Here is a 27,722-nt window from a genome sequence, read left to right as displayed (position 1 = left end):
TAATGCATTGTTCAAACAGGACAAAAGAACAGATGTTATAGTAAATGAACTGAAAAACAGGAGGTTCTTTGAGCTCTCAGGTAAATTAAACCCTCTATAACCCTCCCCTGCAATTCTTCAAAGGTGCTAGACAGGGTAACCTTAACCAGTAGTTTGAATTGTCATGAAGATTTCTCAAAAGGCTCAACTTTGCTTTACTTTACACAGTCATCATATGATTTTATTTACTTACAATTTCTTAAAAATAGATCCATTGAGAAAAGCAGGGTACAGCATCAGTACAACGACTATATCCCCTTTGATTTTAAAGCATTTTAAAATGTTTTAATGCACCAAACCAAAAAGCAAAACATCATTCAAACCAAACAAGTTATTAAAGTACCAGCCTTAAGTGCTGTTTTGTCTCTTTGCTTATTATTCTCTCAACAGCAATAAAGCAGAAATCATATTACCGAATTTGAATGCTAACACATTTCCAGGATAATATGAACAGGAAACAAATAGAATCTTGAAACGCCATCTCAAATACTCTTCAGAAAACTGTTAGGAGGGCAAAAAGTCCGTAAAGTAAGCCACAAGGGTAGGCAATGAGAAGCTGTTGTCCCTCCATGCCCAAGGCTGAACTGAAGATTTTGGAAGCCGAGAGACTACACCAGCTGATAATGACCAGTGCCAACACAGTTCCGAAGGTGCCCCTATAGCAAAGACAAAAGAGATGATTACCCTATATCATGAGAAAAGGAGATTATTGAACCAAAGCTGCCTCTGAAACGTCCTTGGTACAATATTTATAACTACATTCTCCATTTGCAAAATAAGGGTGAGGAACTGTATGAAGTCAAAGGCCTTGGCCAGCTTGAAAATTTGTGAGTCAAATTCCCCATCAGAGGTAAACATTTTATACTTCAGTAAAACTTGAACTCATAGGAGTACAAAAACTCACCTACAGTTACCGTCATCTGTCAATATTCAAATCCCAATTCCTGAAAATATTTTATAAAACTATGCTTAGGGGAATCTGGGTGGCTCAGTCGGTGAAGGAACTGCCTTCAGCTCAGGTCATGATCTCAGAGTCCTGAGATTGAATCCAGCATCAGGCTCCCTGCTCAGCAGGGACTCTGCTTCTCTCTCTGACCCTCTCCTCTCATGCTTTCTCTCTCTCTAATAAATAAATAAAATATTTTTTGAAAAAATGTAAAAAAAAAAAATTATGCTTAGGGCTTTCTTTTATAATTACACATTCGTTTTCCCACACTCTCTTTCCAAATTGATGCATGGTATGAACAGAAAGAAAACTGGACTTGTAATCCAGCTAGGGGTCTCGTCCCCACTGCTCCCACATCTGCTTTTCAGGTTTCTATCTGAAATAGCAAAGCCTGACACACTACAAGTAGGGAACACAATTTTGCGTGTGGCTTCCCACCTCATTGCTGAGGATTCCTTTTGTAGGTGTATTGTGGATTTTTTAGAATATTGGGATGGATTTGTTACAATTGATATCTTCAAAAATAACTTTGGAGGTAATAGGCTCTGAAAGAATGAATGGGTAGGGACGCCTGGGTGGCTCAGTGGGTTAAAGCCTCTGCTTTCAGCTCAGGTCATGATCCCAGGGTTCTGGGATTGAGCCGCTCAACAGGCTCTCTGCTCAGCAGGGAGTCTTCTTCCTCCTCTCTCTCTCTTTCTCTGCCTGCCTCTCTTCCTGCTTGTGATCTCTGCCAAATAAATAAATTTTAAAAAATATTTAAAAAAAAAGAATGAATGGGTAAATAAGGTAGTTATGTCTAGCCACCATGGGGATAAAAGAGGAGGTATGGGAGTAAAGAGTGAATTTCATTTTTTATGTGCATAACAGAATGTGTTATTTAGAAAAATAAGCTGTAAGATCTACAAAAGATCACGAGATAGCTAGTCCCCAGCTTTAGATCGATGAAGTGACATGATGAAAATTACACAGTGGAATGGCATGAGGTCAAGATCTCCTAATTCCCAATGCCACGTTGATCCTTTCACCATCAAACTACACTGTCTCAGTGTAGTTTATACCAGGATCTGATTGTAGAATCAATCAGATCCTGGTATAATTTGAAGTTGAGAATTATTTGTGAGAATGACAAAGATATTTACTTTTAATAACTGAACCAGAGAAAAACTATACAATATATGGCTTCTGATGCTGTGGATTATAAACAAACCAAAAATATTTAGAGTGTCCTCTAATAAATATGATACGCATTGGTTTAATAAATATATATTAGGAAAAATTTATAGGTCAACCTAATATATAAGTTTTTATGAACGAAAATGTAAAATTATATGTGATTGATTTGAGTGATACAGTATTATGCCCAAAAATGAAATTTCAGTGTAATAGTCTTAGGGGGTTGGATAATTTACTCTCCTTTAATACAATTTAAAAGATTTGTAAATCATCCTTTATCATTTCAGAATGAATCTCTAATGAAATAGGGTCCAAACTTCTGATGATTCTCAAAATCTCATTTTAGTTGTTATTTTCTTCCCCTAATAATCTGGAGTCATTTGAGATGCTCAAATAGAGCATCTTAACTTTGCTGGATATAATGTTTTAAATTTTAAATTCTTAAATCGTAAATGATTACAGCATTCTTTGGCAAAAGCTTTCAACTAAATAGAACTAAACTCTGTATTAACATGTCAAATGTCTGTCCCAAACAACACAGTAAATGGAAAAGCTTGCTAAAGAACCCACTTGGGATTCTCTCCCTCTCTTTCTGCCCCTCCCATTCGAGCTAAATAAGTAAATAAATATATTTATATATGTGAGACCATGTTAAAACAGAGAAGCATTTCCAACTAAGTCACTCTCAACAATGTTATTAAAAAACTAAATGAGACATCTAAACAAAATTTGTAAAGGCTCTCCTACAATGTCTACCTTTGGCATTGGTAAGTTTTTTATATAATACACTATCCAGTGTAGTGTTAATAACCCAAAATGTGGATCATCCAAAAAATTTCAAATTGTGTCTTCTTTGGATGTGGAAGAATGGGCACTGATGGCAAATGTTTATTGAGTTCCGAGCACGTAGGGGACAAAAGACTATGTAATTACTTGCTCTCCCAAACTGTGGTAGTGATGTTCGTTCACATGCCCTGGGAAATTGCCCAACAGAAATATATCTACTGGATCCTCATTAATAGTTTTGAATTGCAAATCCTAACTTCCCAGGAAGTAAAAAAGAAAAAAAAAATCTATTGGCTGAGCATGTACGCTATAAAGTTCTCCAGCATTAATATCCTCATCAGGGTTCCTGGGAATTCTTCACTGCAAGGAGCCCAGCTGAGAAATCGCAGTTGCTTGTCGCCTCAAAGGCAGAATGCCTGGGAGCTGAAGCAATTCGTCAGTGTTCACCAGGCAGCTCCTCTTCCAAAATCAAACAAGTGAATTCATGCAGTTGTTCTATTACCCCAGACAATGGTTGCACTGAAGACTGCAACCACCTCCAAAGTGCCACTTTCACAGATAACTTGGTTGCATTTATTGTTTACATCATCTAAATAGGAAGAGTACCTGAGCCCAAACTGACCCACTTACCTGAATCTGTGTGTCAGTCTTAATAGCCAAAGTTTCCCCAATTCCATTCCCAAAAAGATCAGAAAAGAGGTTAACTGTCACCCCGGTGTGGCAAGCCTGAGAGAGGACTGTGCACGTGGGGTCCATTAAGGCACGCAGGCACTTACTGCAGTGAAAAGAAGATGGCGCAGCTGGACAGGATGACCATGGGGAGCAGGCAGTAGCCCAGGACGCTGGCCACGCAGCCGTAGGACGCCCCGGAAGAGCTCATCAAGTTTAGTAAGGTGTGAATCCCCAGGCAACCTATAGCACTCATGCCATACACATAGCCGAACTGAACTTTTCCTGCCTGAAACAATGGGAAGGACACAGGTGAACACACAACAAAGATCAAGAGGAAACTGAAATGTCAACAGAGCAGAGAGCATTTTAGAATCAATCAACTCAACAGTGTCTCATGTCTTTTGGGCACAGTCATCAGGAGACTGGGAGTTCTGGAGAAAACACTGACTATCCTATGACTTCGGTCCTGAAAACAAATCCTCCTGGTTATTTCAGGGTGGCCCGTGCATGCCACTGAAAAGATGAAAAAAATTTCAAGTTTTTTTTTTTTTTTAAATCATGTATCACCTATTAGAAGTACAAGACATAAGTAAGAATATACTTACTCTCCCTGTTTGTTAAATAATTAAATGAATGAATTAATGGATGAAAAATAATCTAATTTCATCTTGAAGATTTTACAAGGCAAATGAGTAATGTTAACCAATACCTACAGGATTTACTGTTAGATCCTATCCTAAGCATTTCACATGTATTAAGTTATTTAATCCACACAACTTTATGAGGTAGGTACCATTATTATACTCATTTTACCCATGAGGAAACTAAGGTGAAGAGAATATACAACTTGCTGAAAATAAAACGTTAAGCAGTGCAACTTGGCGTGGAACCTAGCCAGTGTCTGGTTCTAAAATTAGATGTTGGACACCTATAGGAACTCTCCCAAGTCTTAAAATAACGGGACTTACTTGACCTTTTTAAACCTTTTTTAACTTGACCTTTTAGCATATCCTAAACTTATTTGACCACAGAACCCTTTGTTTTCCTAATTCCTATTACCAGTTTAACTGAACATACTTTATGAAAATCTGGTTTATATAAACCAACTGGTACTGAATCATAAAAGAAGTACTGTTAAAGGGAAATCAGTAGTGTTCAGGATACAACACTGATTTTCTGAGGACTCATAAAAATAGCCATCTCCCACAGGCACTAGGGATTGGGAGCTGAAATAGTCCCATTAAACTCACCCAGAGAAAGTCACAAACTACTATTGATTCAACAGGGGATATTTTAATGTTTGCTACCTGAGGATGCCAAAGCTCCAGTAAAGAACGCACTTAGTTTTTCTATTTACATTACGCTGATTAGAAATTCTGGGTAAATATTGAATAGGCTGACTTTGTTTTTCATGGGAATCATGCAAAACAAGGAAGGATCTGGTAAATGCAGAGAGTGAGCTTTTTAGCTGTCATGTTCTCTTCTCCATGGCTGCTATCTATACAGTCTTTATGTCTTACAGAGTAAAGAGATATTTACTTTGCAATTAATTAATGGAGAATATCATGACCATTTTAATGTTCAAAATTGTCTAGCTATTTTGAGTTCTTCTTCCTCTGTAGAGATGGGGACATTGGTCACTACCAAGTCCTTTCACAAAATGTCCCTGAGCTGTGCTTGCAGAATTCTCTCCTGCAATAGCCATAATGAGTTCTTACTGAGTAACTTCTGTCTTCTCATGGCTATCCTGTGAAGTAATACTAATAATGCTAATGGACATGCTTAAGAACCCTCTTAGTTATTGCTCTATTGGGTGAGTTTTTTCCACTTGGAAAATAGTGACCATTTAAAATCACTTATATTAGAGAAAACTCCTACTCCATGTTTTAATTGGACGGGATAATTCTGAGGTAGCGAAAGCTGTAACGGTGAAGGGCCACTTCCCCACAAACAAAACACACAGAGCTAGAACTTTCTGACCCCAAGAGCTTTTATAAAAAGGGCGGGGTATATAGAGGGTGGACAAAATGAATTTGAGCATAAAACTGTCCCTTTGGGTCAGTTAGTGACTGGGTCCCCTCATCGCTTCTCTGGTTGGTTTACCCATTCTAAGTGGTGATTTCATTTGGCAGAGGCCATCGCCATTTTTAATTTGTTTCAAATTCTAAAAAAGGGCTTGTAACTAAAATGGTAAACCAATGTTCCATTTCTGTCGGGGACCGCCTCTGGCCGGGAAAGTCCCCACCATTACAAGATGGCGCTTGGCTCACTGCCAGCAAAATACACTGCAAGTAAACAACCAACGTTCTGGTGAAGCCTGCCTAAAGAAGGACATAGTCATTGGCTGTTTCAAATTTAATCAGCACAGTAACAAGACTCTCATTGGCTCTCCCCATTGCTTGGCCCCTTATTGGTCACCCTGCCGCATATAAGCTAAGGGAGTTGACGAAATAAACGGGATGAAGCATTAACACCATACCAGGCTGATTGTCGTTCTTGCAGGCCGAGGGCAACGCATTTCTTCTTAATCTCAAAACCTTACGTGTCCACCTTGTACCACTCTCCTTACTAAATCTGAATTTGAAATACTCGTTATTCTTCTGATTATGCTTTGACATTGGTCATGCATGTTCCTTTTCCAGATCATACTCTTAGAGCTACCGGAAAAACGAAAGGGAGCCATACTTTTAAACCACTTATCTTCCTTGTTTTGGGGGTGACATAATGTTGACAGCAGAAATAAAACTAAATTTATGCTAACTGTTTGAAGCTGTCCTCTTTGGTTTACCTCCTTCAACATGAAGAAAGTCACTAAAAGATACTATGTCACGCCTTATGTCAACATAAATTATAAAACTGATAAGAATGTGATCATGAGTTTTATGCCTCTGGAGAAAATGAATAAATCGATTGTTGTTTTGGATTCAATTTTGCTTTCTCTAGTACAATGCCTATACTGGCCCATAAACTTTTCTTTTACATTTTCAATTCTAGATACCCAGGGCATGGTTAGTTTAGTTTCAAATGGGCTCTGAGTGAAATCTGACTTCATTAGTATATACCTAGGTGATTTTTTGTTGTTTTTGGTCTTTATTGCTCTACATGTGTTAGAATCAATTCTGAAGTAATGACATCTAGTGGGAAAATAAAACTGATAATGTCTGCTTATAAAATATTTCAGAAAATATGCATTTTCACATATTCCTCCAAATTTTAGAGCTGAAAGGAACCTTAAGAACCACTTACATAAGTGTTTTTGTTTTTTTTTTTGTCTTCAAAATGAAGAAATAAGAAACAAAAATCTCAAGATCATACCTAGAGGCAAAGTTAGGGGTATGTTCAATTTCTCACTTCCATGAGTTCTTAGCCTATATTGTTTTGTACTTCAAACAAAAAAGAGAATATTTAAATAATTCCAACTAACATTATACACCCCAAAGAGAGCTTAATGGGATTAATGCTTTCCTTTAAGGGATGATAATAACATTTTCTATAATAAAACAAACAGCTGTTATATTAGAAATCACTTGAAAAAGAAATATGGTTTAATATATTAAATTGATTGTTTCTATTTGATTAAATGACATGGTCTTAACTTAGTGTGGCTAAGATTATCATATTACTGTGACAAAGAAAGAAGGGAAGTTAAAGACTAAAACTCTAGTTGAGACAGTGTTTGATTTACAGAGTATTTTCATTACAGTAGTTCAAAGGAAGAAATAAGATGCTATCACTAAATACTATTGTATTAGATAAATATGATGTGATTATTAATCATATCACCATGCAGAAACTTGGTTGCTCTAAATATCTTGACTGGTATAAAATAAATTAATAAATAAAAAGTGAAAATTTATTTAGTTGCAAATACATTTTACATCTACTTTTGAAAACTGTAACTATAGTGGAGAAAAAAGCATTTATGGAAAGTGGATAGCCAAGAGACAGAGAAGTGGACTCAAGAGTGATTTTAAGGGCTTTTCCTAGAATTTTTAATTTCCTGTATTTTTCTCCTGTCAAGTTTATCTCTTTGTCCCTTAATGAAACTATACTTTTCAGACTGACCTGACCATCTTTTTCATCCTGTTTTTCACGTATGGTCATTACTTCCTTGGTTTAAAATCATAGACATTTTCTCTTTTTCTTCCTTTTCCTTTAAATGAAACATTTTTCTAAAGTATGAGCTAAATGTCTTCTAAACTTAACGTGGGTGGAAATATGTTTTTCTTTACTTCTTTGGAGACTCACCACATTAGTCCAGATTTAAAGAATGAAAGAGGCCCATACACAAGACGAATGGTAAAGTCAAGGGAAAAATGTCTATATAAAAAGCAGAAAACTCAAATAATAGAGAAATATATAGGTTAAATATACAAATCCATTACACATTGCGAATTAATGTACTCATAATAACCTAACCAGAAACAAGGAGACTCATCTCATACTCATACCTCACATAGTATTTGAAATATTCTATAGGCACACCCCAGCAGAGAAAATGACAAGCAAAGAGAAAGGATTTCTCTGGTGTCACAACTGAAGTGTCACAGAAAACAAGAAAGAAAATTTGGGCCAGTATTTCCCAAATCCATGTGTTCCTTCAACTTTTTCAAATTGACAATCTTTTCTGAATAACAAGAAAGACATAAGGGATTTCCCACTTTGTTAAAAACTTGCTTGGTGATTTGATTTTTGATATTCTGTTTAAATTTATATTTTTTCTGTCCTAATACTTGAGGGTTGATTCTCTTTATCACTATGGTTCAATTAACTATGCCTCACAAAAAAAAAAAAAAAAAAAAAAAAAAAAAAGTAGTTATAAATTAAATAATCTACACTTTATCAAGTAACATATATTCTTCTGTATTAACAAAGACTTCTTCAAACATAACACTTGACACACATTAAAATCTGGTGCTTGCTGCATTCTGTTACCAGAAGCAAGGTGGCTCCCAGAGCGATACAAAACAGGATAGGCCCAGTGAGGTCCGTTTCGTTCATAATGCTGCCATCTGCTGGCTTCAGCGGGTTTAACACGGTCAAGGTTTTTTGCCATATGTGATCAAAATTAATTCCAAGTTCTGCAAAAACAAACAAACAAAAAGGAATAATATAAATATAAAAAATAATCATGGATAATGTTTACTTAAATTTAACATATCTCATTAATTTACTTAGCACTTTCATCATATTGTTACACCTCCAAAATCTAAAGTTCTATGCAATAAACAGTGATTTAACAGCAACAAGAACAACAAAATATTTGTTGTTCCCAAACAAGGAACTAAAAAAATTTTAGAGAAATAATTACATCAAGGGAAAATTTCCATGCCTTATGCAGCAAATATAAGCTTAAAATCTAGCTGAAAATTAGGAAATAGATGTTCTACAATAAAAAATAAAATGGTAACTAAGAGACCCAAAGTCCCATCCTATTGCTTAATAAATATTAGATAATAGATATTTCCTCCCCCTCCCCCCATTTTCCCTTGATAACACTGTTAGGAGTTAGATAGTTAGGGAGTCAGGGCCAGTGTCCCCAACAACAATATATGGAATCAGGATAGCTACAATAAAACAGCACCGACAACCTGTTTTGCAGCTTAGACAAGACTACACTAGCATTCTGCTTGCAGCCTTTGCAGAGATGACTTCAGCAACACATCCTAAAATAAGGCAATTAACCACAAAGCATATGTCACTATCATAGGCAATGGGCAGTGAAGACATAAGCACCAGTTGTCAGCAAAAAAGACCATCAGTACGCTGACATGCACCTAATAGGAAGACAGATAAGTGACCAAAGCCCTGATTGGCATGACTCAGCACACTCTGATTGCTTAAGATAGTTTCGCAAAGGAGCTCATAAAAACCCCTCTTAGAAACTCCAAGGGCAAGCCCTCTTGGGCCCCCCACCCTCTCTAGGAGCTTTATACTACCACTCAATAAACTCTGCTTTGGCTGCCCTCCACTCTTCATCTGGCCTACCTCTTCATTCTTCAAACCACCGTGACCAAGAACTGTGGGCACAAAAGGCAGAAAATCTTGGAGCAACACTTCTGAAATCATATCATACTTATATCAAACATGGTATAATTGCTCAATTAGAAGTGTTATCTAAAGTAAAGATATTTAGTCCAGATCTGGGATTTTATTTCCACCTTGCCTGATGAGAAAAGTAGTTGTATGCTAATTGCCTTAATCTCCACAGAGGAGAAAAGAGGATGTCTCTTTCTTATACCCATATTTTAAAAAGATCTGTGCTAGTGTGGTTCAATCTATGTACCCAAAGTGAAATTCTTGAGACAAGTTAAGCTTTTCCTTTTGTGAGTGGTGGTGGTAGAATAAAATATTCAAAATCAATGGAGCTTATTGTTCATGAGTCCAAATTCATTTAGAAATATCTTTTTTCCCCAATACCTTGTTTTTAAGTAATTCTGACTGCCACATCACAGACCCTTCTGCTAGATCCTGCCCCTCTTACATTTTTATTTAATTTTTTTTTTTTAAAAACCCAGCTACCTGACATCCACTGAATACAGAAATAAATAGTAACACCACATCGGTTTTTTTTTTCATGAGTTCTATAAAGATAAACGTTAAAATGTATCTTGAGTAGGAAAAAAGAACATTCAAAAAGGAGAAGAAAAGGACTTTACTATTTAGGACCCAATAATCATGCTGACTACTGCTATCATTTAAAATTTGAATAAGAGTAAGCCAGAGACCTAGAATAATTAGAGATAAACTACTGTAAAGAACAATGCATTTCAGCTAAAAAGAACTGAATGGGTTTTTTGTTTGTTTGTTGTTGTTATTGTTATTTCTGTTTTCACTGAATTCTGCTATGAGCTCTACAAGATTTGGATGCATTGGTTTTACAGACATGTCATGAAGCTAGAACTGTTGTTTTATTCCTATTTTGTGCATCAGATGGCTGAGGTTTTGAGATAAGAAGAATTTGTCCAAAGTCACTGAACTAGTAACAGAAAATACAGGTTTCAATGCTGGAGAATCTCATTCAAGAACCCATGCTCCCCAAGACAAACAATGTCTTTCCTCCCCAAGACAAACAATACACTTACAAAAGCGGCAGAGGACCTGAATAGACATTTTCCCAAAGAGGACATGCAAATGTCCAACAGGTACGCGAAAAAGTTCTCAAGATCACTAATTCTCAGGGCAAGGCAGTCAAAACCACAATGAGGTATGGTCTCACACTCCTCATTAGAATGCTATTATCAAAAAGATGAGAAGTAAGTACTGGTTAGGATGTGGAGAAAGGGGAACGCTTGTGCACTATAGATGGGAATGTAAATTCATGCAGCCACTGTGGAAAATAGTACAGACATTCCTCAAAAATTAAAAATAATAATAATAATAATAAGCGTTCCCATTTCCCCACTGTGGCCTCTGCCCAGGCCAGGCTGACAACATGTCCACTTACGGCTAGAGGACATGGGCATTTAGAGATGGTGGCTCTAGCAGAGAACACTGCGGGTCAGTCTCCAGGGCAGCAATGGTTGGCAGCCAACCATTTGACCTGAGCACTGAACCTGGCCAATTTAAAAAAAGAAAAAAGGGGGAAAAAAAAATAAAGAACTTCTATATAATCCAGCAATCCCACTTCTGGATATATATCCAAAGGCAATGGAAACAGGACATCAAAAAGATATACGGTCTCCCATGTTCAAGGTAGCATTTTTCACAATAGTCATGACATGGGAACAACCTAAATGTCTGTCAGTGGGTGAACAGATAAAAAAGATGTGGGATACACATACGATGGAATATTCATTCGTGAGAAAGAAGGAAATCCTGCCGTTTGCAACGACATGGATGGACCTTGAGGACATTATATTAATTTTAAAAAATAGAGAAAGACAAATACTGTGTAGTGTCATTTGTGGAATCTAAAATCAAGGAGAAAAAAGAGTCAACTTCATAGAAACAGAGTAGAAAATTGGTTAGCTGAGGGTGGGAGACACAGGAACGGGTGAGTATAAAGGTACACACACACATCCCCCACGCACACAACAAAATAGCAAAAACCAAAAATCTTGCTTTTAGTCATATAGCTATGGATGTCAATGTGTATCTAATCTCACGTTTTTGTTTTTTTTTTAATTGAGCTCAGTTTTCCCATATGAAGGATTTTTTTCCCTGAATCATTTGTACAAGGCATTCAACTTCCCTTCCCAGAATAGTGACAGTCTTTGGTCAGATACAGAGTATAGTTCAACTGCTTTTATACCTGCACATATCACCTGACATTTGCATATCTGACTTTCCATACACAAAATACCAGATGGATTTTAATGCCTACCATGACAAAGTAGGGGTCTTACTCTCACAGAGACCTAGACATTTTCAAAAGGTTAGACAGACATTGGTCTACACTGCAGTATTAAGGATTTTTTTTTTTCACTTATTTCATATCCAGGCTGACCATTGCTATCCTTAGCTTAAAAAGAAAGAATTTGACTGGTTAACAGTGAATAAATCATGTCCATTTCAACTTTTGTGCTGCATCCTTTCTATTATCACCATGTAGTTATATATTTCTTTTTTTTAATGTTTTATTTATTTATTTGACATACAGAGATCACAAGTAGACAGAGAGAGAGGAGGAAGCAGGATCCCTGCTGAGCAGAGAGCCCGGTATGATGCGGGGCTTGATCCCAGGACCCTGGGATCAGGACCTGAGCCGAAGGCAGAGGCTTTAACCCACTGAGCCACCCAGGCGCCCCATATAGTTACATATTTCTTAACAAACATACACTTTGGAGGAGATGAGCAATTCACCGAGCTTAAAATGAAGTTAGAATGTCTCATGTGATTTTTAAAAAGCAGATTTAAAAACTGAGAAATATTGTAGCTTAAATTAATTTCACCTAAGCCTTATGTTGTTTCAAACTTTTTTTGCCATTAAGATATTTATGTTAGTAATATTTTTTCAGCATTTGCCACAACACAGTGGCCTTTAATTCAAAATACCTTTTTTCCTCAAAAAGCATAATAATTATTCCTGAAGAAACTCAGATGTAAAATGCCTTGTGAGGCATTATTACTGATTTCCGACGTTTATTTAATGGCATCATTAACTTCTGCACATGTTTCAACATCGAGTCATGAAACGGTGAGTGAACATAAGACTTACTAAATATTGTCACACCAAAAAAGAATTTCTGTCTACCAAAATAAATCTCCATAATATTTTGTTTTCAAATTTATTACAGGGTATGCAAATGAGATTATAAGTATTTATTAATTGTAGATATCCTAATATAATACCTTATTATACAAGATAAAAGATGAAACTGCTGTGAAATTTGAATGTAAAATTTATTGTTTTGCTGTCATCTAGTGGTAGTAAAGTATATGATATATATGCTATAAAAATGAATTAATATCTTTGTTTTCTATGCAAATAGTGGCACTGGCCTTTTAAATATAAACATCGGGCTGTGCTACAAATATAAGTACTGAATAGCACAGTAATTTTTCTGGTTTGACAGACTTGAATTGGCTATTATTCTTCAAGATACATTTTTTAACATATTGATTGTACATAATCAAATAGTAAAAGTTATCATTCTTACATAAAATCACCAAACAAGTCTTTTAGACAACAAAGTATTTAAGGAATAAAGAAGCACACTTTCAAATAACATATTTTTGTATAAGGGATGTTAATTATTATAGCTTCATAATGTGATACCCTGTTTGGTGTATACTCAATAAAAACTAGCAAATGACATTTATCACCTTATCCTAGAAACCCTGCCTGTGGCTTTTTCATATCTTTGAAACAGATGAGGGTCCAGACTTTCACAAAGTCACCCAGCCTCAGGAATGTATTGAATCAGCATCTAGAAATGTCATAGATTCAAGATGCAAAATTATATTAGGTTCAATTGCTTGCATCTCTAATGCATTAGCACTTTGGTAGGGACAATCACAAAGAGAAAATAAAATCTAAAAATTTTCTCTAAGTTACATAAAGTAGGAGAAGAAATCAAGTATATTTTCTATTTGAAATTAATAAGATATTAGGGAGGATGCCTTCAAGTTTAGAATATCACAATAGAGACATTTATACAAGCAGAAAAGAAAATATTATTTTCAATAAATGTTACAGGAAAAATTTGATACTCATAAAGAAAAAAATGTTAAATCCTACTTTACATACTAACTTAAAGTAATTTTTAATGAATCAAAAATTTAAGTGCAAAACAAAAAGATAATTTAAAAATTTAAGAATATACAAGAGGATATAAACAAATTTACCAAGAAAAATATTGTGGAGTTAAAAAAATAAACATTAAAATTTCTATATGATTTAGCATCCTATTAACGAATTAGATGGCAAACACCACCTGGGGAAAAAAATGTTTGCAATACATATTCCAGGTAATCATTAAATATCCTTACCAAATAAATATCTTCAAAAATCAAAAAAGAAAAGGAAAAATTTTGAGGTTCAAATAAGAAATCTGACAAAGGATATGAAAAACAAAAGAATAGTCAATAAACGTGAAAAAAATGTGTAACTTTTCTAGTAATCAAGAACTACAAAGTATTGCTTTTTACCCATCCAATTAACAAAAATATCTCATATTCTACTATGATGGTGTAGGGGTCATCCTTTTCTAGATCAGTTCAACAGTGTAAGTATCTTTTGACCCAGTAATCCCAGTGTTATGGATCCAACCTAAAGACAGACTCTGTAGAGATGAAAGTTACTTACTTCACCAAAGCATTACTTATTATAAGTATTAACCTTTAAGGTGAGTTTAAATTATGGTACTTTTATATGAAAAATATTATGAAGCCATTTTATATACTTTCTAATAATATTTAATGACTTTAAAGGATGCATGCATAGAAATAATTTTGATATTAGGTAACTTTAAAAGCTATAGAACTTCATAGCCATTGTATGATCCAACTTTCATTTTTAAATATTCATAAATACACATGGATTCAAAAATATGGTATTTCACTTTTAAGCATATATACTTAAATTCATATATTCTTATGAAAAATATTTACATATATGTATTTCACACATACACACTCAAAAAAATAGCATAAAGTTGGAAGAAAATATATCAGTCATTAATGGAAGTCATGTCACAGAGACAAAATTTTAGGTGGTCTTGATATTTTTACTCATATGTTTCTCTATTTGCCAAATTTCTATATTGAACATAGGTTATTTTATAAGAACTGATTTTTTTTTTAAGTAGAGATGTTGGTGGAATCAAGGAGAATATTTAATAAGGATAACTTACAATTTTCAGGTACTGATTATTATTGCAGAGGCAAACTGGAATGAATTGGTTAAACATAACTGATCCCCCAAATCTAACTGGCTTCTAAACAGCCAACAAACCTATGATATCATTTTCTGTGCTTTTCTGAGTAGTTAAAATCGTTCACCTTTTTTTAAATTTTGATCTCAAAGAAAGAATGTCTTAATGCCAGGTGGTTAGCTCTGTTCATATGAGGCAAACACTGACCTTTTGATGTAAAATATTGGGAATTTTAATCTTGCCCTTTTCACTGATCACATATAAAGGGGTGAGAGCATAATTGTTGACTATTCATATATTCATACTTCTCCTTGGCTCTTAATTTTTTTTCAAAGATTTTGTTTGTTTATTTGACAGAGAGATCACAAGGTAGGCAGGGAGGAGGCAGAGAGAGAGGAGGAAGCAGGCTCCCTGCTGAGCAGAGAGTCCAATGCGGGGCTCGATCCCAGGATCCTGGAATCACGATCTGAGCCAAAGGCAGAGGCTTTAATCCACTGAGCCACCCAGGTGCCCCAACCTTGGGTCTTAAATTTAAATCTACTTGAGTTTTGGTTTTCCAGCCCCTATACTTCTGGCATCAATGTTGATTTGCTATAAGGGCAAAAGCAGCAGGTGTAGCATGGTCATATTTTAAAAAGAAGACAAAAATCAGTGTATGGAACCCCCCCCCCTGAAATTCCTAAAGGACAATCCTAAAAGTCCACCGGTTTCCTCACCACCAGGAGTGCTATTCCCTGGAATCGTATATTCCTCCCCACTTAGCCATACCCAGCTGGGATGAGGGGACTCCTCTGAGCCAGGGAAGAAAAAAAAAAAAAGACTGGCTTGTCTCTATGACAATTAAGAAATATTGAGAAACTACCCCCCTGGCCCCAGGCATCCTAGCAGAAGATACAATGTGCTATTATGAAGCAGCTTCATTCACTGGGGTGGGAAGGGCCATTACTTTGATGCAACCGCTCTGCTCAAAGATGTGTTCACTTTTGTGTAGCCTCCATCAGGGAGTCCACACTTCAACAAATCGAAGAAACACTTAATAACTGCAGTTAATAGCACAGCAATGGCAACACATCTGCTTTGAGTTTTCCCCACGCAAGCATGAGACAAATGTCCAACGGTTTCTGCACCTCCGTCCGGCAGACTTGTTTATACGTGGGACAATCACACATAAAACACACAGCATGCTGACCGCACATGACGTGCTGATTATTGCTATGATTCTTCTAGCTGTACACACGTTAATAGCACTTCCTTAACTTATCTTCTAGCAAAGGAGGCTCTTCCTCAAAACTGTCAGTGTAAGACGATTGTGAATAATAATCCGGGTTGGATGCTGGCTGAAAATATTGTCCCTCATAACCTGATGACGTGAGCATCTCTGCTGGGACAAAGGCAGGCGAAGGCTGCTCGCTGGCTGGTGGTCTAGAGAAAGGAAAATATTGAATTTTATACATCTCAGAATGGGATATCATGACAAATGGTGGAAGGAAAGTACAGTGTTCCTTCTATGAGTTCTCCTAGTTTTTGTGAGTATTTACCCATGAAAGAAATAACTTGCTTAAAATTTACCTTTAATTTAAAAAATGAGGCAACTGGTCATGAGAAGTTTCTAGAAGAAAGATCTATACTAACTAATACCTATTATGGACAATGTGCTGGCCACTTTGCCTCACATTTTCTCACATAATGAATACTCTGTAAGGTAAAAACTGTAGTTTTAATCCCATTTTACAGGTAAAGAAGCAGAGTTTCATGGAGACTGAAAGACTTGGCCAATGTAGCAAAATAATTCCTCAGGGATTGGACTCCTAAGTGAAGCTGCCTGAGCAGTGCTCAGATGATACAATGTTGCTTTTTTACTGATTTTTTTGAGGGGCAATCACCAAAGACATTCCCTATAAATCTGTGGAAACAAAAGTAAGTAAAAAATCACAGTTTTAATAGGAGTCAACTCATAAGAAAAAACAAATACATAAACTGACCTTCTAGCTCGGGCCATTCCCAGATAATTACTGAAAACTCAATCATCTTTGAGTACCTAAAAGGATTCTATGGCTGGCTTAAAGACCCTCTTTTGAAATACGCAATTTAGTTTTGTTGAAGCATGATATTTTGATACTTCCTTAACCACGTTATTATTGGATTTTATTTCACCATTTGTGTTAGAAAGTTGGAAGACAACACTCAGTACATAATTTTTTAGAGCTAGAGAAAAGAAAGAAGGGGAAAAAAGAAGTATATGAGGTTATTTGATCGTTTTAAATTGTTTTTACCTGAAGGAAGGGGGAGACACAGAAGGAGTTGTCCTTATGAACGTGTTTAAGTTTCTTTCATCAGAGCCACTAAGGGCTAAGCTAAAAATACAGCTCAGGATTCTGAACTTTGCAGCTCCCTGTGATCTCTCTGCATTAAAATATTTACGAAATGGCTTTTCATACTTTCCTTCCCACATTACGCTTAATATGAAGGTCTAAGAATAACATGTTCAACTTCCGTTATATGAGTAAGCCTGACAGAAAATAAACTTCTCTGGAAAACAGAGCTACCAAACTAGAGATATATGCGTTTAATCATTCACCAACTCAACGGTAAGCTCATTAAGGGCAAGGACCTGGTGTAATACTTCTTGAATCCCCCACAGCATATGTTGATTACTGTTATTGTTCCCTTAGCCATGAGGCATATTCCTAACCTTTTTTTTTTTCTTTTTGTCAGCAAAATAGAGCCACTATCAAAAGTATTGGTAGAAATGAATTATAAATAAGAACCTGAATGGTTTGTTGGTTGATGAAAAGCCCCCCTTGATCTATACTTTTTTTTAATGGAAGCATTTCTAGAAGAATAGGAGGGGAAATAAATTTGACTCAATGGGCCAGCATCTAACCAGGACTATTTCACTGACAAACTGTCCTAGCATCACCATAACTCAGGCCTAGGTGTGACTAACCAGGCTTGAGGAAAGGTAACTTTTACAATTACTCCCTGAAAAGCAATTTCCGTGAAGGAGGGAATTTAGCAGAGGTGACTGACCCAACCCCAGCAAAGAGAAAAACACATTAAAAAAAAAGTGTCCATTACCAGCTAGATCCCACCCTTTCTCTTTCTTTCCTCCCTCTCTGCTCCTTCATCCAGCAAAACTTCTTTATCAGGAGCTTGGTCTCTGTTGTCCTATTATAATGGCATAATATTAAAATTCTCCCACCATTTATTTAAGAAAGTATAATTTCACACTCCATCCAACAAAGGAAACCTCAAAAGCTTTTTTTTTTCTTTTTAAGATTTTAATTGTTGGGGCGCCTGGGTGGCTCAGTGGGTTAAGCCATTGCTTTCGGCTCAGGTCATGATCTCAGAGTCCTGGGATCGAGCCCCACATTGGGCTCTCTGCTCAGCAGGGAGCCTACTTCTTCCTCTCTCTCTGCCTGCCTCTCTGCCTGCTTGTGATCTTTCTCTGTCAAATAAATAAATAAAATCTTTAAAAAAAAAGATTTTTTTTATTTATTTGGCAGAGAGAGATTACAAGTAGGCAAAGAAGCAGGCAGGGTGGGTTGGGAAGCAGGCTCCCTGCTGAGCAGAGAGCCAGATGCGGGGCTCGATCCCAGGACTCTAAGATCATGACCTGAGCCGAAAGCAGCGGCTTAACCCACTGAGCCACCCAGGCACCCCATAAATTACCATGGTCACCCACTACCACTGTCTGAATTAAAATTCTTTCCTTTTATCTTTTAACTTTGTACATGTTGACCTTAACAATTGACATTACATCTCAATAAATGAAATTGAAGCAATACCAACATAGTCATATGATTAGTCCACACGTCCACTCAACAAACTCTGTAAATAACCTAATTCTCAAGTTTTAGGCTTTTTTCTGGAAATTGAAATGAATAACCATAATTTTATTTAACCATGTATTTCTTTTTTTATTAGGTGTTTAACTTTAATTCCATTATAGTTAACATACAGGATTATATTAATTTCAGGTGTACCATATAGTGATGCACTAATCCTATGCATTACTCAGTGCTCAGTATGATGTGTGCTCTTAGCCATATATCTTAGACACTTTACTAATTGCTTTGTTAATCACATAGCCCTGAATTATTAACTTACTAAAGGCAATTGCATGAGTTAGATTAGTGTACCCAATACTTAAGATGGTAAGGTTATATCATATCTATATTTCATATAGTAATGGGAGTTTTGCAGAGTATATCAACAAAATATTCCTCTTCTTCTAGATTATGCAACATCTTAATTAACTTTATGAGAAGAGGCATATTGAAATTTTGATGATATTTAACTTAACACATTATTCCAGATAAAACAAATGTCAACTGAATTTGACCAAAGTAAACACGGATCTCTGGCTGGTAGAGTTTAAACATTAACCTTGTTAGTGGGCATCTCCTCTTCCTATAAATATTATTTAAAACAACTATGTGATGACTGCAAAAGATTCCTTTAGGACAACTGGCAACATTCTTGGTCATACTACTCTTCTTTTGCTTCCTGATTCTGTGGGGGTTATACTTATGCTTATAAAAACAGTTCAATGGGGGGGTGCCTGGGTGGCTCAGTGGGTTAAAGCCTCTGCCTTCGGCTCAGGTCATGATCTCAGGGTCCTGGAATCAAGCCCCGCATGAGGCTCTCTGCTCAGCAGCAGGGAGCCTGCTTCTTCCTCTCTCTCTGCCTGCCTCTCTGCCTACTTGTGATCTCTGTCTGTCAAATAAATAAATAAAATCTAAAAAAAAAAAAAAACCCACCCCATAAAACAGTTCAATGAGAAAATATATCCTAAGTCGAGTGCCGTGGTTAGCAAACGTGCTGCTTCTGGAGTTATACTGTCTGTGTTCAAATCTCACTTTTATACTCTCAGGCAAATTATCTTACATCGGTGCCTTGATTTTCTCATCTGTAAAATGAGGATAATAATAGAACTCACAAAGGAAACTAGTGGTTACTAGAGGCAAGGAGGTTTGGGGGATGGGCAAAATAGGAGAAAGACGTTAAAAAGTACAAACTTCTGGTTATAAAATATAAAAGTCATGAGGATGACAAGTACAGCATAGGAAATATAGTCAATAACCCTGTAATAATCCATGGTGATAGATGGAAATTACGTTTTTCGTGATAAATATTAATTAATGCATAGAACTGTCTAATCAATATGTTGTACACCTGAAACTAATATAATATTGTGTATCACTATACCTCGAAAAATATGAATGAGGGGCAAGTGGGTGGCTCAGGTTATGGTCTCAGGGTCCTGGGATCGAGTCCCACCCACATCAGGCTCTCTGCTCTGCGGGGAGCTGCTTCTTCCTCTCTCTCTCTCTGCCTGCCTCTCTGCCTACTTGTGATCTCTGTGTGTCAAATAAATAAATAAAGTCATTAAAAAAATATGAATGAGTAAGAACCAAATAAAAAAAGTATTTGTTGATATTAAATTTGAACAGGGTTTGCAGTTCTTCTACCAATATACCCAAGCCACTAAAAAGTCTGCTATATAATAACAATAATAATGATGATGATGATGATGATCTCATAAGGTTTTTGTAAATTAAATTAGCTGAAATAAGTAAAGCGCTCAGAGCTGCGTTGGGCATGCAAAAAATGATCAATAAGCATGAGCTATGTCTTAGTATGCTTTTTTCTCCCTGAGACTTACACTAAAGCATTCTAGACATCTTCTGCAAAGTCTGAACAGCATCTTCTGTATTTGTAAATAGTTGTCTCTTCCTCAAAGAAAACAACATAAATAGGAGGCCAGGAGTTTATACGCCTTCTGTGCTGGTCATCTTTCACTTTCCATCATTTTGGTCTCCTTGGAACACCCAAACTGAATTTGACATCCCACCAGTCTTGTGTTTTCCTACCGGGAGAATCTCCCCTATACACATGCCAGGACTTCTGTCTCTAAGCAATAAAACAATGGCCACACACCTGCTCTGTATAAAAACTCTCTGCACATTCACCCAATTCTTCAGTATTTCCCTTTTCACTATCCATACCTGGGTTTATAAAGTTCCAACAAGTCTCCAGATGGATGATGTTGTGTTAAGATAAGACATAGTCTCCAGCTGGGGAAAAGATTTTCCCTGGCTCTGAGGCAGTAGGACTTAACATTCATTGCCCAAAGCAAATATAGGAGATCATTGTAATTAATCTCAGAACAGTACATCGAAAACTAAGGATGTATTGTAAGGCAACTAACATGACATAGTAAAAAATAATAATTAAAGAAAAGATCATTGTTAAAAGACTCAGCAATTTTTATGATTACGGAAATGTGCTTTCTGTGTCTTATCACACAGTCACTAGGTATGTATTTTATTGGAAATTTTGTTGTTCTAAAACTATCTGTTTGGACCTCCTTCATGATGGTCACCTGATGCTGCTTTCCTTTGTCAAGCTGATCCAGGAGGCATGGGGTGATGAGCTGTCCCAGTGTCACATGGAGGGCTAGAGTGTAAATCAGGTTGTAAAAAATGCACCAGCAGATAAGTACAAGTCATGGAAAGTCTAGCTGCACATTTTAACTAATATTAAAGTATGGGTGTATTTCATATAGCCAGATGACATAGCATGCCTCCTGGAACCTGAGACTAGGAAGGGTTTCAGAATTTGAAACATCATCCCCTGAAACAGCCTGAGACAACAATCTGACTGATCAACAACAAAAATACCCTGGTTTGGTCTTTTTTTTTTTTTTTTAAGGTTTTATTTATTTGACAGAGAGAAAGATCACAAGCAGACAGACAGGCAAGCAGAGAGAAGGGGAGGCAGGTTCCCTGCTGAGCAGAGAGCCCGATGCGGGACTCCATCCCAGGACTCAGAGATCATGACGTGAGCCAAAGGCAGAGGCTCAACCCACTGAGCCACCCAGGTACCCCTCAAAATACCCTGTTGATTAAAAAAATACAGTCGGTACTCCCAGAAACAGTTTGTCTATGTCAGTCTCCAGGTGAGCCAGTAAAATCTGGTATTTTAAATATCCCCAGTAAGAACAAAGCGTACAGGATCAGTTGAAGGGTGGTGTGTTTTAGGGAATGGTAGCAGGGGACCTGACATTTACATCATTCCCAGATTCTGGCCGAGCCAGCAGGTGCACGGTGACAACATACCATTGGCAGAGTCAAAACTATGCTTGACACACTAGAGGAAGATCAGCTCAGGGGATTCAGAAAAGCTGGGGATTCAGTATCAGTCTGTTAAAGTCCTATGAAGACATTCAAAGAGAGTTTTCCAGTTGTTGTCTCCTTTTCTGTGGAAATATCTTGTTCTTTCTCTAAATAATTGGAATAGATTTCCCATTTTAAAGTATGGGAAAATATAGCCCAGGTGACAGGTTACAGGTGTTGGAAATAGTGTCTATCTGAATGACTGAATAGTTGCTTAAAATAAGGAAACTCCTTCTTGTTTACCCTAAAATAAGAAAACTTGGCTTTTAATATAAATATTTTTATGGTCTTAGTAATTACAGTCAACCAGCTTTCAGATCAGTATGCCACTGAGCAAGTTTTTTAAGCAATCTCCAACAGGGACACCTAGTGGAGACTGCTTAAGATTCTCTTCCTCTGTCTCTGTCCCCCTCCCCCCTCCCCTGGTCCTCAGGCAAGTGTGTGTATGTGTACGCATGCATGCTCACTAGTTCACTCAAATAAATATGTACTTGCATATACATACGTGCATAAAATCTTTAAAGCTCACTCCCATATATGAGAGTGGGGATGGACAGACTGATTAAAACTATCCTCTGGATTCCTGTGTCTTTTGCCAGGATGGTTAGCATCTTTTTCTGTTTTGGGGTGTATTTTAATTGAACTATTCACTGTATGAATAAAAGATCGAATCTCTGGAGTTTGATGTACCCTAGTAAGTCACTGACTTGACTCCATATTTTATGTACCTCATAAAACTACCACAGCTAATATGCCCTTTTCTAATTCCTGAGACTTGCAGTGTGGATTGGAATTTAAATGTTACTGTCTTCAAATCACAACTTGGATTTAAATGCTAAGGAACTAAAGCAGGTTAGGCCATCAATGTAAAATAATATAATCTTGAGTTTTCCCCGTTTGGTTATGTTCATTTCCATCTCATTTTCATTTTGATTTCTGGGCAATGTTGATATGTATAATCAAATAGAGAAATAAAATTGGGTGGTGGTTTGGTGCTGGGGCGTGGGGGAAGAAAGCTGTGGTCCATGAGTCCCTGCATAAAGAGAAAGCTTTGTTTCTCTCTTATTAGATTTTTTAGTTTCGTTTAGTTTGAAAATGGAGATCATAGATGCTACCCATGTGTTTACTCCATCTGAAGAAAAGAAACAGAAGGTGACTAGTTTCTTTCACTAAAATAGGAGAAGAGAACAGAAAAATCCTATTAGATTTTGGATTATATATTTTGAGTTACCATCCTGTAACACTTTATTGTCCAAGCTGATTAACACTTTTCTGGCACCACTTTTTCTTGATCTTCAAAGTATAAATCATAAATGAAATACAATCAAGTTCTTTTTCTGTAGTTAGATTCTGCAATGATTGAGTCAAATCTCCACAGCCTTACTCTTCTATCCTATTTTTCTTATAAATATATTTTTAATATATTTTTTAATTTAAAAAATAATTTTTTAAAAAAATCTAATGATAAAAATAATGATAATATTCATAGAAAGAGAGTGAAGGAGGAAGGAGGCAGTATAAATTGTTTTTCATTTTAGGAAATTTTTATGGTACCTGACTGAAACTGGACAACATAGACTAGGTTCATTGATGGGATAAAACTCCAGAGGTTTAACTTTGATAGTTTTAAAAACATTCTATACCAATCCTTTCCCTATCACCGTAGAGTAATGGTTCAGCAGGAGTAGCTAGAAAACAGCACCTATCTCTTGTGTCTTCAGGAGTGATCAGCTAGTGGAAACAATTTCCGAACTGTCCTGTTCATAGTTGGAACTGAAGAGTTCCCCATTGCTTGTTGTATTTATTTTATCTTTTCCTCCTTTATCTGGAGCTTTCAAGGCACTTATCTGTGTTTAGAAAATGAAACTTCAAGAATTAATAAATTTGAAATATTTGTTATGCAGTTATTTGGCTTAAACTTGTTGAAATGAAGCAGTGACTACACATCCCATCTTTACCTAAGATGACCTAGTTGTAGTCCTGTTTTACCAACATCATTATTCCTAGCATACATTTTACTCTTTCAGATGTCTTGATTTTATAATAAATTATATGCCTACCCTAGTATTGGGTCTAATCAAACAACCTCGAACTAAAATCCAAACCCCATTTCTTTTTAGTTGTGTGTCCTTGAAAAAGTTCCTTAATTTCTCTTGGTTCCTGTTTTCTCATAAGTAAAACGGGGAAAAATACTAGCTCTCATCTCAGGATTGTCTGAGGATCCAATGAGTTAACTTACATGCAGTTCACAATAGTACCTAATTCATAGGAAGACTCTTCTCACGGTTCACTAGTCTTAAGTGCGCTAATCCTACACGTTAGCACAACTGTTTTTCATGATAATTTCAGGAAGTAGGTACTATTAATGTCCTTATTTCTCAGTGTAATGTACTCAGGAAGTGAAGTTAAAAATCTTTCCCAATATTACAAAGGCTAGAGCCAGAACTTGAACCGATTCTTCCTACCATAAATGCCCTATTTACCCTAGTAAAGGCTAAATTACTAAAATCTTCATCATTTTTATTTTCAACTCAAGTTGAATTGTCAACTCAAAATAACTAACACAGTGCTCCACATCACTCGGTATCAAGAAGATACAAATCAAAACCACAACGAGATACCACATCACACCAGTCAGAATGGCAAAAATCAACAAGTCAGGAAATGACAGATGCTGGCAAAGATGCGGAGAAAGGGAAAGCCTCCTACGCTGTTGGTGGGAATGCAAGCTGGTGCAGCCACTCTGGAAACCAGCATGGGGGTTCCTCAAAATGTTGAAAATAGAGCTACCCTATGACTCAGCAATTGCACTACTGAGTATTTACCCTAAAGATACAAATGTAGTGATCCGAAGGGGCACGTGTCCCCGAATGTTTATAGCAGCAATGTCTACAATAGCCAAACTATGGAAAGAACCTAGATGTCCATCAACATGAACAGATAAGGATGATGTGGTGTATATATATATACAACAGAATACTATGCAGCCATCAAAAGAAATGAAATCTTGTCATTTGCAATGACGTGGATGGAACTAGAGGGTATTATGCTTAGCGAAATAAGTCAATCAGAAAGACAATTATCATATGATATACCCTGATATGAAGAAGTTGAGAGGCAACATGGGGTTTTGGGAGGTAGGAAAAGAATAAATGAAACGAGATGGGATTGGGAGGGAGACAAACCATAAGAGACTCTTAATCTCACAGAACACACTGAGGGTTGCTGGGGGGAGGGGGGTAGGGAGATGGTGGTTGTGTTATGGACATTGGGGAAGGTATGTGCTATGGTGAGTGCTGTGAAGTGTGTAAACCTGGTGATTCACAGACCTGTACCCCTAGAGCTAATAATACATTATATGTTAATTTAAAAAATTTTTTAAAAAAACTAACACATTCTAAAATATGTTTATTTCAATTCCATTTAAGACTTTTCACACTGTATTATAATTACATATTTAATTGCCACTGTCAACATAAATTCTTAAATTTTATGAAGGAAAGATTATAGACTTCTTTTTTATCATTGGGATTCCTAACAGACAGCAGGCACTTGATAAATGTTTACTAGTCAAATAAAATCTGTTTTTTGAGCAGTGTCTCAAAAAATATCATGTGAAATGAAAATGTTTTCTGTTCTGTCCAGGGCCTATATTCAGGCTCCCTGTTAAGTGGTATTTTGAAAAGAAGAGCCCAGCCACCCACCTATAAATGGGCCTGAGGTGAACTGAATTAATTTCTCTGACCTTTCCTGGCATTTCTTCTTGGGTATTTTACCAAGATATGCTGGAGAGAACTTTTGCTTTCCCCAAGGAAGCCCTCCCAGTGTGGAAATCCCTTACTAAAATATCACACCTTCTTAAAACAAAAGCATATTTTTTCAATATAAAATACTTACTTTCTAGATCCATAAACATATGCATATGTATTAGAATCTTCAGAACTCTGCTCCTGATTATCAATAGTATAATTAGATTGGTAAAAATCGTAGTCAAATTGTCCCAAGTTTGACATCCTGAAAAATAAGAATGTTTTTTACTGCGAACTTATTGAGTCAATAGAACTCGAGATATTTACAAGGATTAACTGATAATGTGATTATGGATGGATTCCTGTTAGAGAACAAGGTACTCTTTGGATGGGTTCAATTAAGTATTAGGAAAAGGTATGGAAATGAATTTAGAAAGTCATTTATAAAATGCGTTTCTTCAACAAACTTTTCTGAAATTTTCATTCATGAGCACTTTGACTTTGACTAAATTAACTGACAAGAAAGAACTAATATTTTTCACCAAATTCCTTATTCCCAGCATTTTAAGAAAAAAAGATTTTTAAATTAGTATACATCTAGAAAGTTTTCGCTTAAACAATGTTAGTTCCTCACTTTAAATGTGTGCACACATGTTGCAAGCCAGAAGTCAAATGGTTGATGATAATTCTATTTGAGTTTTATTTTTCCTAGAGCTTTAACATGTGCTAACAGCCTCCCCCATGCCTCCACAAAACAAACAAACAAACAAACAAACAAAACAAAACAAAAAAATCCTACAAATCAGTTTCCTAGTTTTACTTTCCAATTCCTTAAGTGTATTTGGAACATTTTCCTTTTTCTCATACCTTGCCAGCTACTCCTAGGTTTCTGGCTGAGTCAGAGGGAGGAAGGCTCAGTTCTGCTAAGGGAGTCTTATCTTTCTATACACACTCTCTACCTAGTTTGTACTCACTCAGGGAGCAAAGAAGAGTGTGTGATCTGGATTTACACCTAGTGCCCAGAAATACCAGAAGAAGGAAAAAGGACTTGAGAGGAGAAAAATGTGGGGAAGAAAGTAAAGGTATAGTGGCTTTTTGGATGAAAATTACAGAATGGAGAATCTTTTCAAGTGCAGAAATATGGTTATTCAGCTCAACATGTTAATCTTTATTTTTTTAAAAAGGATTCTATTTCAAAGGAATGAATTTAAAAATGATGAGGAGCAATCCACATAATCTAATAATTTATGGAATACTGATAATAAGTTTCAAATGAAATTGCATAAACAGCCTTGGCTCTAAGAGCTTCATTAATCAGAAATATTTGAGCAACTGTCAAATACTTCATATTTCTACAGTTCTGTGGAAATACAGAAAGCTTTTCTAAAATTAGATGCAGCAGTTCATATATTTGACTTCATAAATCAGGATTTTTCATTAGTAATATGTGTGAAAGTAGCTATGAATTATGATGAATCATGTAAACTAAAATCAAGACCTGGAGAGTGTTAAGTCTTTTAATAATTTATAATTTAAAGAATTTAAAATTTAATAGCATAACTTTCTCAGTCCATGAAAACATGTTATTATAAAGCATGAAGAGTAATGTCACAGAATACAGTAAGGTTTCATAACATTCAATACTTTATGTAACATGACTATGGGTAAGAGAGTCCTTACATAACTCAGTTTCATGTTTTGTTTAAATGCCAAGTTTATTAGAAGGATTAGATACATACCTTTGTATTTTTTATGCCAAAAGATCTTCTAAGCAATGGAGCTTTACTGGAGAAATTTATAACAGATCAGTTCGTGAAATGATGACCTGCTAGCTCTCCATAAAAGTTTCTAAATTTGT

The 27,722-nt window shown here is 36.2% G+C and overlaps 1 protein-coding gene across 2 annotated transcripts; it reads right to left on the bottom strand.

Moving 5' to 3' along the window:
* Positions 1–27,722, bottom strand: YIPF7 (Yip1 domain family member 7). 2 transcript variants are annotated; one of them, XM_082728503.1, is made up of 6 exons: positions 27,604–27,722; positions 26,013–26,129; positions 16,198–16,356; positions 8,552–8,699; positions 3,721–3,902; positions 1–695 (listed from the first exon to the last, which is right to left on the bottom strand). In XM_082728503.1, exons 2-6 carry the CDS (start codon positions 26,126–26,128, stop codon positions 533–535), a joined length of 768 nt encoding a protein of 255 aa, XP_082584629.1. In that variant the 5' UTR covers position 26,129; positions 27,604–27,722; the 3' UTR covers positions 1–532. The 2 variants fall into 2 exon arrangements, with proteins under 2 accessions (XP_082584629.1, XP_082584630.1); XM_082728504.1 differs by lacking the exons at positions 1–695; positions 3,721–3,902 and having other exon boundaries at positions 8,620–8,697; positions 16,124–16,356.

The sequence above is a fragment of the Mustela nivalis genome, assembly GCF_964662115.1.
Source record: "Mustela nivalis genome assembly, chromosome: 4".
In the NCBI taxonomy this organism is placed as follows: domain Eukaryota; kingdom Metazoa; phylum Chordata; class Mammalia; order Carnivora; family Mustelidae; genus Mustela; species Mustela nivalis.
Note: the sequence above shows the minus strand (reverse complement) of the source record. Positions and strands in the feature narration are given on the sequence as shown.